General features: G+C 35.1%; 1 protein-coding gene across 1 annotated transcript in view; it reads left to right on the top strand.

Annotated features, from left to right (window-relative positions):
• Folh1b (folate hydrolase 1B) overlaps positions 1-11,673 on the top strand; it is a 259,684-nt gene extending 248,011 nt beyond the window's left edge. Inside the window, exons 18-19 of the mRNA XM_029479572.1 lie at positions 7,259-7,351; positions 11,553-11,673. Coding sequence (XP_029335432.1) covers positions 7,259-7,351; positions 11,553-11,673 — 214 coding nt within the window. The remainder of the gene's footprint in view (positions 1-7,258; positions 7,352-11,552) is intronic.
• The last annotated feature ends 1,913 nt before the right edge of the window (positions 11,674-13,586 follow it).

Below are 13,586 nucleotides of genomic sequence, written 5' to 3'. Positions count from 1 at the left end.
ACACAGAAGTGGATGCTCACAGTCAGCTATTGGATGGATCACAGGGCCCCCAATGGAGGAGCTAGAGAAAGTACCCAAGGAGCTAAAGGGATCTGCAACTCTATAGGTGGAACAACAATGTGAACTACCCAGTACCCCCGGAGCTCGTGTCTCTAGCTGCATATATATCAGAAGATGGCCTAATAGGTCATCAGTGGAAAGAGAGGCCACTGGTCGTGCAAACTTTATCTGCCTCAGTATAGGGGAACGCCAGGGCCAAGAACTGAGAGCAGGTTGGTGGGGGAGTGGGTGGGGGAGCGTGGGGGGGGGATTTTTGGGATAGCATTGGAAATGTAAATGAAATGAATACCTAATAAATAAATAAAAGCTAAAACAAATAAAAAAATAAAAAAAATATTTTTGAGCAAGATGTATGCAGGAGGCTGCATCCAGATATCAAAGAACAAATTTGACATTTAATATTACCCTAGTGTAATATAGACTGTGCAATTGATTGGGGCCTATAAAATTATCTCCTTGGGACTGGCTAAAATCCAGAATAAAAATTTCTTCAGAGGTGGCAAGAAAAATCTATTGTGGGTCAATGAAGAAAGAAATTAAAATATATATGAAAGTATGATGTTCTCTCTCTCTCTCTCTCTCTCTCTCTCTCACACACACACACACACACACACACACTCTCTCTCTCTCTCTCTCTCTGGATAAAAAAAAGCTTCAATAAGTTCTAAGAACTTAATTTATTTTTTCTCCTATAGCTTATATATTCCATCAAACTCTTTCAAGGAGCATAAAAATTATAAAACACCTACATTCTATTTTTCTTTTAGTGAATGATTATTTTTTAAAAGTATGTTCCTCAATACCTTTACATAAAAAAGTATTTATTACAGGTGAAGAAACAGCAAATCATTCCCAAGAACCTACATACACTTATAACTAAGCAATCTGTTATAAATTAACAAACATTTAAGCAAGCAGGGTCATTATTTTAGCAGGTCCTTTTAACTGACAGGCTACAATTTGTGGTTATAAAGAAAGAATCATTTGGTTTAGTAATTATCTTACAAAATAATCATAAAAATTTTAAAAGAATCACAAATGTAAACTTTTAGTTAAAAAACCAATCATTTATATTTTAAATCTTCAGGGTATATAACTTCTCATTAACAGTTTTTATTAAATCTTATTAGGAAGCTGAGGACAAGAATGGAAATATGTCATTATCACTTTGATCACTAATCTAGCTTCAGCAAATGTCATATAAGTGAATGCTATTCGAGCTGCCATTGTTCTTATTACCTGAATTAAACAAACAAGCAAACAAACAAACAAACAAAACAGCTAAACTGTTTAGACTATGCCTTCCTGAACATCAGTTTATTTTGAAAGATTTTCTACGTCAGAGCCATTGACCAAAAACATCATAACAATCTTCTCGAAATTCTTCTAAGGCTGGTGGTCATTGCTAACAATCTACATGTTTAAGTTCTTTCCAAGGGTGGTGACTGAATCATTGATGTGTTCCAGAAGCAATGCTTGAAAAATCACCAAGCACTATTAACTTTGACTGCTAATGATATGGCCCAGTGGACAGCTGGATCCCACTTGGAATCTTCATCCAACACATAAATTACAAAGGACATGAAGACCGTGAGAACAACCAGCAGAGAGAAGCTCCATAACAGCATCAAATACTCAGGACACTTAGTACTTGGGTCTCTGCCTTTCTGAAGAACACTCATGAATTTAGTCCTAACTAATTCAATGAGTTAAACGGTTTGTTGTTCTTCTTTCAGAGTTGAGGTTACCTCCTCTAAGATAAGTCCAGATTGTGTCAAGTTGACATAAAACTACCCAGCACAATTATTAAATTGATTACTCTATTCATTTAAGATGATTGAAAGGAAGAATAGTTACAAAGAAAAAGATTCAACCCAAACTTAAATTCACATTATGTTTAATTTATAAAATCAGATGGGAATATTCAGAAAGCAGTGACTCTGTATGCCTTTTCTCTTGAAGTTGCTTGCCCCCAGCCAGGGATGTTTCGGTATAAAATTGTATGAGTTTTTATGAAGGTTTTGATGAGAATACATATATTTGATAGGTATGAAACTAAACAAATCAAAATCCAGGGGACTGCCAAATGTCCTTGAAAATCAATTTTGTATTCAGAATTAAACTCATCCATCATTAATACTCCCCAAGTCTCTGTCTCTTCAGAATTATCCTAAAGTGTTGTTTATATCAGTAATGAAAGAACATAGTAAGAAAATATGAAAACACATTGTCAGCAGTTCACTGTGAGAAAAGTTGTTGATTTCTCCATATGCAGCTTCCTTGTGACTGTTTGAGTGGAGTGCCACAGAAATGTTAGTGGTCCCTCCAAAGCCAGACAGGAGCCAATCTGGTGCACCTCATATCAGGAAATTTATTCTATTAGGGTTAGTTCCCACACCCCCCATGCACCACCATCATGCAGGATGGTTTTGATGAGGGTGGAGCCCCGAATGTCTATCAGAAAAAGGCTTTAAAGTAAGCATCAAGCAGCAGTTAAGTGTGCAAGCATCTAGTTGGAAAGTTACTATGACCTTTAAGATAATTGGCTGTTACTGGGAGTCATATAATAAATTTCTTTTTGCTCCCCTCTGAATTGGTGTTTGTTAGGCAGGGAGTGTGCTTGTAACCTGTGGGTGCAGGTTTGTTTGGGAAATTACCTGGAGGCACTGGTCTTGTTAAGTGTGTAGCCTGGAAATGCTGGTCTTGTTGGAGATAAGCTTAGAGACTGGGTTTTGTTGAGGCTCACCTTGGAAACTACTGCTAGGTACTAGTCTGTTAGTTTAACTATTCTAACTTAGGTTAGTCAGGTTCTCTAAAATGGAGTCTGAACTTAAAAGACTTGGTCTCTCATGAGCATCACATCTCTCTCCTTAGAAAGACCCTAAGTTCACTACTGTGGCCCTCTCTGATTTCTCCACTGGTCAGCATGCTGCCTTTCAGAGTTTTCTCTGGGGGATTTTCAGTGAAACATAGTTCTACTTTATGAATTTGCTTCACTGGTGTTTATTAATTCCTTAATTTTATCCTTAAATAATTTCTTTTTTAATGCAGCACTACATAATCCTTTCTTAGGCCTTTCTACAAACTTCTATATCTCTGGTTGACAACTCTCAGGGTTATTTCTCAGAGAATGTTTTTATATTGCTTTTGCAGCATGTGTACATGTGTAATTATCTGTACATGCCTATAGTAGTCATTTATTAAGTTCTAAGAATCTAAGTTTACAGGACCCTGCCTCTCAGTGTTCAAATCACCTTAATAACACCACAGTAAATATCATGGGGTAGGGTTTTTTATAAGCTATATTAAAGAGATGCATTTTGTGGGTTTTTTTTTCATAGAAAACTAACAGTCAGCAGCTATCCTCTCTATCACACTGTCTATGAAAAATATGAGTTGATAGAAAAATTTTATGATCTAGCCTTTAAATACCTCCTCACTGTGGTCCAGGTTTGAGGAGCGATAGTATTTGAACTTGCCAATTCTATAGTGCTTCCCTTTGACTGTCAAAATTATGCTGTAACTCTGAAGAAGCATGCTGAAACTATCTACAATATTTCAATGAAGCATCCACAAGACATGAAGGCCTACATAATATCACTTGGTACATTTCAATTTACCTTTCAAATTGACTTATGTGTTTCTAATAATTTTTCATTGTTATTTCTATTGTACTAGATCAGATATTCTTTTTCTCTTGAGATCTGTTCTTAATTACATAGATGCTCAAAAATATACAAATACTTCATAAAACAGTTTTCTATATTGTTTCCACATTGTTATCTGTCTAGAGTTCATTAAAAACCATGAGGCTTTGTTTCTTTCACTGAAATGAGCTTGCAAATCTTACACTGACCAGTTTTATACTCCTGGGCTGGAGTGATCTTTCTGTTTTGGCTTGCAAAGTGATTAGACTACAGGCATTGCAAACTTTCCTGCTTTAGAAATCTTGTTCTTAAAGATTTTGCTAATTTGGATTTCTATCTCAGATTCACTTTTTTATGCAGTCAATAATTTAAAGATGTTACATCCAAGTTCAATCACAGACTAATAGTTAGACAAAAGCAAGTATGTCCTTATTCAATCAATAAATAAAATATATAATTAAATATAATTATATGTACATATATGTAAAATATCATTAATTCATATTTGCATTTCTGAAATACCTTTGGAAATTGTTATATATGTTTGTCCTCACTCTAATGCATTCTGTTCAGTATTGCCTGTCAGTCAGATTTTATTTCTGACATGAATAGCAACTAGATGGCAGTGACTTGCTCATGCTAGACTATGGGATGCAACTTTGCAACTTTAGTGTCGGCTCAAATATATTTTGGTTTCCCTTGCTACGTTTTCGCACTCTGTGCATCATTTGCCATCTTGATTCCTTTAATCTTGGAGGATGCTTCTCAGCTTCTACATGAAGTCATTATGTCTACACACAGACCTCCCTATCAATCTCTAGTAAAAATTCTAAAAAAAGAAGAAGGAGAAAAGAAGAAGAAGGAGAAGGAGAAGGAGAAGGAGAAGGAGAAGGAGAAGGAGAAGGAGAAGGAGAAGGAGAAGGAGAAGGAGAAGGAGAAGGAGAAGGAGANAGGAGAAGGAGAAGGAGAAGGAGAAGGAGAAGGAGAAGGAGAAGGAGAAGGAGAAGGAGAAGGAGAAGGAGAAGGAGAGGGAGAAGGGGGAGGGGAGGGGTAGGGGGAAGGGGAAAGGGAAGAAGGGGAAGGGGAAATACTTGGAAGTCGATATGTGTAGGATTTCTAAACAAATATGATTAATTCTGTGTAAAATCAAACCATGAGAGTTTTAAAATATTACAATATTGATCCTTTTTAACTGCAAAAATGTAAACTGGCAAACTCATCCTTAGTTTGCAAAATGAAGTTATAATCTTGTATAATGTGCAGAGTTGCTCTACATTTAAAACTTACTATAAAAGCATTTGTAAGAGTAAGAGTCTCTTTCATGTTATTGTAATGAAAAGTAATATAAAATGAAAATGTAGGTAAACTAATGGATAAAACAACACTATTAATTAGTGATAATTTGAAGTAATTGTACCATGGCATAATTGTAATACTAAATTCAGTTGAGCCACCCAGGGTTTGTTGGTGGATTTTTAGTTACATTGATTGATTTTTATTTACAATTACAACCTCCACTTTAATAATACACTTTCCTTTAGGAATTTGAAATCTGTAAGAGGGTTCACTGCATGCATGAATGCTGATAAAAATATACACAAAGGACCATATATTTGACAAATTCTTCTTTAGTAGAAAGAATATTACACTATGTCACATTTTAAATATTTGTAGTTTCTGTGAATTTAATAGAAATTAATAGAGTTTCTCATTTCACTTTTTATGAACATCTCTAATCTTATCAGTAATATAAAACCAGGCTGCTTAAGTCTCATTTCTGTATGCATTAAAGTTAGTATCACATTTTCCCACCAGCATGTTATTGTTACATAGTTCATGTTTCAGCTGAATAATATTTTATGAGATTCCTGACAAATGTTAAGAATACAAGCTGATACTTGTTTTTAATTTGTTACTTTACTTTTTGAGATTACAATATAGTTGCATAATCTCTATCTTTACCTCCCTTCAAAATTTCCATACCCCCTTTGCTCTTTTTAGAAACCAGGAGTTCATTTTTCACTGAAGTTGTTATATTTCTAAATTCATAAGTACAACCTGTTCAACATTACATTTTCCTATAGTACTACCGATATTCTTTTTTTCCCCATGAGTTTACTTATTCATTCACTTTACATCCCAAACACAGCCTGCCAATTCCCAGTCCTCCCTCCTACAAGCACCTTCCCCTACTACCCCTTTCCTTCACCTCTTAAAAGAGGAAGTCCTCCTTGAGTACCTACTGGGTAACTGTGTTTTTTAAAATTCATGACCTCATTTTTTCATTACTGTTACAAATATTTCTAAATATATAAATACAACATGTTCAGTTTCTATGTTACTTGTTTTCTTAATTTGCATAATATCATGTTTTTTCTTTTTGTTTTCTGTTTTATTATTATTTCTTTGTTGGTTCACTTTTTTTGATAATCCAGATTTTTTTTCCCCTTCTGATCCATCCTCTGACGGTTCCACATCCTAATATGTCTTTCCTGTTCTGCTGTCTCCACAAGGATGTCTGCATCCTACCCCCTACTCCACCATACTTCTAAACTTCCTGGGTCCTCCAGTCTCTTGAGGGTTAGGTGCATCTTGCCTGACTGAACTCAGATCCAATACAGTTCTCTGCTGTATATATGTTGGGGGGCTCATATCAGCTGGTATATACTGCCTGGTTTGTAATCCAGTATATGTGAGATCTTGGGGATCCAGGTTAATTAAGACTTCTGGTCCTCCTGTATACAGTGTCTGATCTTTCTCAGTTTCTTCCAGACTTTCCCTAATTCAACAACAGCGGTTAGCAGCTTCTGGCCATTAGGTGGGTGCAAATATATGCATCTGACTCTTTCAACTGCTTGGTGGGTCTTTTGGAGGGCAGTCAGGCTAAGTCAATTTTTGTGAGTGTTCCATAGGCTCAGTAATAGTGACAGGTGCTGAGTCTCCACTTGTGTTGGATCCCACTTTGGATCTGTCTCTGTACCTTCTTTTCCTCGGGTTCTTCTTCCTTTCTATCCCTGAAGTTCTTTCAGACAGCAACAATTATGGGTCAGTGTTTTGACTGTGAGATAGCAATCCCATCCCTCACTCAATGCCCTGTCATTCTGCTGCAAATGGGCTCTACAAGTTTCCTCTCCTCACTGTAGGACATTTCATCTAAGAATAGAAACAGGCAACCACAGGAGGGAGGAAGTTGGGGAGGCATGTACCAAAGGTAAAATATTTTAAAATACACCAATGAGGTTTATTTTGCTGCATCCTTTTACTTTTCCAGGCAGTATTCATATCTTTATCAAGATATAACTTCATGGCCGGGTGTGGTGGCGCATGCCTTTAATCCGAGCATTTGGGAGGCAGAGGCAGGTGGATTTCTGAGTTCCAGGCCAGCCTGGTCTACAAAGTGAGTTCCAGGACAGCCAGGGCTACACAGAGAAACCCTGTCTCAAAACAAAACAAAACAAAACAAAACAAAACAAAACAAAACAAAACAAAACAAAACAAAACAAAACAAAACAAAACAAAAAAATATATAATTTCATTAATTTCACAATTAACCCCATATTACTGAGAATTATGAATGACCAGTTGATATATCTGGAACGTGCATTCATTAATCCTTTCCAATTACCAGTGAGGCCTTTATACAGGTAAGGAAAGATGATTCTAAAGTCTAATATAAGTTTAAAATCGTTTTACAGTGTATAAAAACATACTAGTATGTTTATTTTTACTATTCTAACTATTTTAGTGATAAAAACTCATTGTACATAGAGAATTATGTTCTACATAAACATTTTATTTGGGACATAGCAGGCACATTTTCCTTCATCCCAGTCTCCTTCACTATCCTCAGCATGTTTTCCCTTGTATCAGTCCTACTACCCTCCTTCATTCCTCCAGTGTCCCATTTGATATTTAAGGGTATTTTGGGATTCTAGAAAATGCAAGTTATGGAAAACATGTATTTATCTCTCTGTGTATTTCTTATTTTATTTGGTATGATAATTTCTATTTGCATCCATTTTTATCAAANAGCATAATTTCATTGCACTTTGTTATTAAATAAAATTCTATTGTTCATATATACCATCTTCTTTTCCATGAATTCATTAACTGATGTCTANGGTGGTTCCATAACTTGCCTTCAAGGAATATTGCGACAATAAGCACAATTAAGCAGTTATGTCTGTCATATGTAGAGAGTTCTTCAGTCATGCATCCAGAACTGGTGTAGGTAAATCATATAGTAGTTCTGTTCATAGATTTCTTGAAATACCTTCTTATTGATTCCCATGGTAAATAGACTAAACCTACCCCAACTATTATTGCATAAGTTTCCTTATCTCAACACACCCTCAACAGCATTTGTACTGGTTTGTTACTGACTGAAGAGAGAAAGATGCCCAAGCTGGTTTTGATTTAAATTTCCTTATCATTAATATGCTAAATGCTTTTTATGTTTATTGGATATTTGTTGTTCATCTTTTGTGAAGTGTATGTTTATTTCATTTGCATGAGTTTGGATATTTAATAAATGTTTATTTGTATGTTCTAGACTTCAATGCAGTCTCTGGATGGTCTTTCCTTCTCTCTTGGCTCCAAACATTGTCTCTGTAACTCTGTCCATGGATATTTTGTTCCCCATTCTAAGAAAAAACAAAGTATCCACACTTTGGTCTTCCTTCTTCTTGAGTTTCATGTGTTTTGCAAATTGTATCTTGGGTATTCTAAGTTTGTGGGCTAATAACCACTTATCAGTGAGTGCATATCATGTGTATTCTTTTGTTGCTTGGGTTACCTCATTCAGGATGATATTCTCCAGATCCATCCAATTGCCTAAGAATTGAATAAATTCATGGTTTTTAATAGCTGAGAAGTACTCCATTGTGTAAATGTACCACATGTTTTGTATTCATTCTTCTGTTGAGGGACATATGGGTTCTTTCCAGCTTCTTGATATTATAAATAATGTTGCTATGAACATAGTGGAACATGTGTCCTTATTACATGTTGGAACAACTTCTAGTTATATGCCCATGAGAGGTATTGCTGGATCTTCTGGTAGTACTATGTCCAATTTTCTGAAGAACTGCCAGACTGATTTCCAGAGTGGTTCTACCAGCTTGCAATCCCACCAGCAATGGAGGAGTCTTCCTGCTGTCACCTCTTTGTACACATCCTCGCCAGAATCTGCTGTCACCTGAATTTTTGATCCTAGCCATTCTGACTGGTGTGAGGTGGAATCTCAGGGTTATTTGATTTGCATTTCCCTGATGATTCAGTATGTTGAACATTTTTTTCAAGTGCTTCTCAGCCATTCCATATTGCTCAGTTGAGAATTCTTTGTTTAGCTGTGTACCCCATTTTTTAATAGGGTTGTTTGATTTTCTGGAGTCCAGCTTCTTGAGTTCTTTGTATATATTGAATATTAGTCCCCTATCAGATTTAGGATTCATCCCATAAACAACCACCAAACCCAGATACTATTGCATATGCCAGCAAGATTTAGCTGACAGGACTCTGATATAGCTATCACTTGAGAAGCTATGCCAGTGCCTCACAAATACAGAAGTGAATGCTCACATTCATCTATTGGATGGAACATGTGGCCCCCAATAAAAGAGCTAGAGAAAGTCCCTAAGAAGCTAAAGGGGTCTGCAATCCTATAGGAAGAACAACAGTATGAACTAACTAGTACCCCCCACCCCCGAAGAGCTTTTATCTCTACTTACATATGTAGCAGAGAATGACCTAGTCATCCATCAATGGGATGAGAGGCCCTTGGCCTTGTGAAGATTATATGCCCCAGTACAGGGGAATGCCAGGGTCAGGAAGCAGGAGTGGATAGGCTGTGGATTAGGGGGCAGGGTTGGAGGATCGGGGACTTTCAGAAAGGAAACTAAGAAAGGGAATAGCATTTGAAATATAAATGGAGAAAATATCTAGTATAAAAATAGACTTCAACACGCTTATAAATGATTACTAGTAAAGATATTTCTCATGTTTTGTGGACATTCCCTTCGTTTGATTATTCTATTTGCTTCTCAGATCTGTTAAATCTTTGTGAAATCACTTTTTATAATTCTAGGCACTATTTGTCAGTAATTAGAGTTCTTTTCCAAAAGTCTTTGTCTATATTAACATCTACATCTTGAAATGTTTTCCTGACAATTTCTGTAAAATTATTAGAGTTTTAGGTCACATGGTCTTTTATTTATTATGAAATTGTTTATTCTACATGGTGAAACAGGGATGTAATTATATTAATTTATCTGGTTTATCCAGCACTACTTTTTGAAGAGGCTTTTTTTTCCCTCATTGAGAATTTTTTGGCATCTATGTAAATGTGACGGCCTATTTTCATGTCATCTCTTCTATTTTCAAAGACTCATGGGCTGTTTGGGGTCATTTTTTAAAATTTTTAATTTTAATTAATTAATTAATTGATTTTTGTTTTTTGAGACAGGGTCTCTCTGTGTAGCCTTGGCTGTCCTAGAACTCACTCTGTAGACCAGGCTGGCCTCGAACTCAGAAATCTGCCTGCTTCTGCCTCCAAAGTGCTGGGATTAAAGGTGTGTGCCACCACGACTTGATTTTTTTGTTACCAGGCTCTGTAATGTGTCTTCAATTCAAGTTCTGTTATACCTGCAGGTATAAATTCATACAGAAAACTTGTGCTGAGAGGGGATTGTTGCTTTGATAATCTCATGGCCTTGGGAACAAGTTTGTGGGTTGAATGTGGGAGAGTTTTGAGAAAAACGTCCTAAATAAGGCAAGCAGACCTTATTCAGCCCCATTTGTTGATGGTGAGCATGACTGAAGAAATAGAGAATAGATGTTCATCTCACCAGTTTCAAAGTAGTACAAAAACTCTTCTAGAAACTGGGCCAGGGGTCTTTGCGTATTCTTCTAATAAAGAATATAAAACCTCTGCCTTAATGATGCTAGACTAGTGCTTTTCAAATTATTGGTAAGTGACCCCTTTAGCGGACAAAAGGATATTTTTACAAGGGTCATATATTAGGTATCCTGCTTATCATATATTTGCATTATGATTCATAATAGTACAAAAGTTACAAGTATGAAGTAGCCACAAAATAATTTTATGGGTGAGATTCACCACAGCATGAGGTACTTTACTAAACGGTCTCACTATTAGGAAGGTTGTGAGTGCATGCTAAGCTTTACAAATTTGAATGAGGCTGAAGTAAGAAGATAATGGATTAAGTTGTTTGGTATAAGCTTTATTACAAATCTTATATTCCTGAGTCAGCACAAAAGTTGTTTGGCCATTTCAGAAATAGTTATAACCTATGTCATATAGAGGGCTAAAATTTGTTTTATAATGATTTGTGATGATTTAAGTCAACCATAAGTTAATTATGAATACATCTTTTCCAAAGAATAAAAAAGTTTACAGTACTACACAGTAGGCTGCCTAATGATTTCATGATCACACCATATCCCATCAGGGAGTATAATATAAACATGATCACTTAGTGCAAATGTGATTAAGAAAAATTAGTTTTTCACTTTTCCTCTCAGACCAGTTGTCTCCTTAGGCAACATAAATATCAACATTACAGAGTTTAGTTTTAGTATCTATAAAAAATGTAAATCAATTTTAACTACTATGCACATTTCAAGTTAACTGTTTTTATAAGTCTGAACCACTTTGAGTTATTCATTAAAGCAAAAAATTATGTGTATCACTGTGCCTAGAGATTATTGCATTTCAAGGTCAGGTAACAAGTCAGAAAATCAAAAGTTTGATGTTTATGTATAATGCCTTTGTTGTCTGGTATGTTGCTTGTGCAATTAATGGACAGGTATATGTTTTATCAACAGGCATATCATCTATGCTCCAAGAAGCCACAACAACTATTCAGGAGAATCATTCCCTGAGATTGATGATGCTCTTTTTATAGTAATAGCAAAGTCAAAGCTTCTTAGCCTTGGAGCAAAGTGAAGAGACAGTTTTTCATTACAGCGTTTACAAGGCAAGCTGGAGCAGGATGCCTGAGATACCGATCTGATATATATATATATATAATAAAAAAGTGGATGATTTATATTTAATAAATTCAGAATATATTTCTAAAATTTATAATTCAAGTAAGTATTAAAACCAACATGAACAGTCTAATAAAATTACACATTTGAAAGTATCAGATAATTATCAGAAATCTAATACAACCTTACCATATCTACCCTGTCATTTCAATGGAAACAAGTATCACTTCTTTATGGAGCACACCTGGGATATTTCACAAGTCTTCTCCAGTTTGGGGCCTAGATGCTCTCTGGTCACCAAAAGATGGGAGGATCACTGTAGCTATACTAGCTGATGAGTTCTAATCTACTCTCACTTCTTGTTAATCTCAACACTCTGTATTATAAAGTTTAATTATTTAGACTTAAACGTCATTTTTTGAAAAATGTATAAAACAAAATTTCACAACTAATAATTAACATTTGTAATCTTAGTAACTATGCATTTCTGAACAATTGCATCCTTTATATCAAATTCGATTATGGTCTTGAATTTTATGTGTATCATTTCTTTTTTTATATAGAATTTATCACACATCAATGTATTAATTACATTTCTTAAATATATATGATTTTGTAATTTTCAGTAATATCTTTTTATTTGTCATTGAGTTACTCTTGTAGCTTACCTGACTTTTTGTGGTACCACACTTATATGAGTAAATATCACATACTGTGATGAACTAGCAGAGACATCAGAAAGAGTTATAAGTTGTATCTGTACTAATAATTCAAATTATTCCAATCAGGAAAGGAAATTTTAGATATGTAGAAGGTATAAACAGTAGTAACTGTACTGACAATATATATCTTCCAAGAGCTCTGACACTTCCTACATACCCAACTTTATGCATGCTCTCTGAAAAAAAAAAAGAAAACCAAAATCAAAAATCAAAATGAACAACAATAAGAACAAAAAAACCAAACAAACAATAAGACAAAAAAGCCAAATCTTGTCAAAGTGCAAAAGGCCTACATACAGATTCAAGGCAAATGAATCTTAGACCTACAAATGGAAAGTTGATAAAAAGTCTCACCTCTAAATAAGGAGATATTTAAAATCAATACTTTCTGGGATAGGGAAAAGCAGATTACTCTAATGGACAGTCACAGAGTATATCAACAATATTCCAGTGCATGCCCAAGACCAGGAGTACTGGCTAAAAAAAAGAGACTCCTTGTTTTTTGTTTGGTTTTCTTTTCATTTTCATTAATTTTTCCATTTAAGGCAGTTAAGGGCATGGTGACATGGAAATAAATAAATACATACATACATAAATAAACAAACATATTGATATATGTGTTTATACATATGTATATTGATATATGTTGATATATGATAATATGTATACCTATATTATGTATATATGTATATATCATAAGTATACGCACACACACACACACACACATATATATATATATATATATATATATATACATTTATATATATAGAGAGAGGATGACATACAAGCATGCTAGTAATTAATTAAACGGCACATTTGAAAACTCTAGAAAAAAAAAAAGAAAAATGAAAAGTCCAACCTGGAATTGAAATACAAACAAAATAAAACAATACAAATAATCAATTAAAGAGGTTATGGACCTATAGATGGACCATCTAGAGATTATCATATCTGGGGATCCATCCTATAATCAGCTTCCAAACCCTGACACCATTGCATACACTAGCAAGATTTTGCTGAAAGGACCCAGATATAGATGTCTCTTGTGAGGCTATGCCAGGGCCTAGCAAACACAGAAGTGGATGCTCACAGTCAGCTATTGGATGGATCACAGGGCCCCCAATGGAGGAGCTAGAGAAAGTTCCCA

The sequence above is a fragment of the Mus caroli genome, chromosome 7 (genome assembly GCF_900094665.2).
Source record: "Mus caroli chromosome 7, CAROLI_EIJ_v1.1, whole genome shotgun sequence".
In the NCBI taxonomy this organism is placed as follows: domain Eukaryota; kingdom Metazoa; phylum Chordata; class Mammalia; order Rodentia; family Muridae; genus Mus; species Mus caroli.
This window is presented reverse-complemented; position numbering and strand designations above follow the sequence as displayed.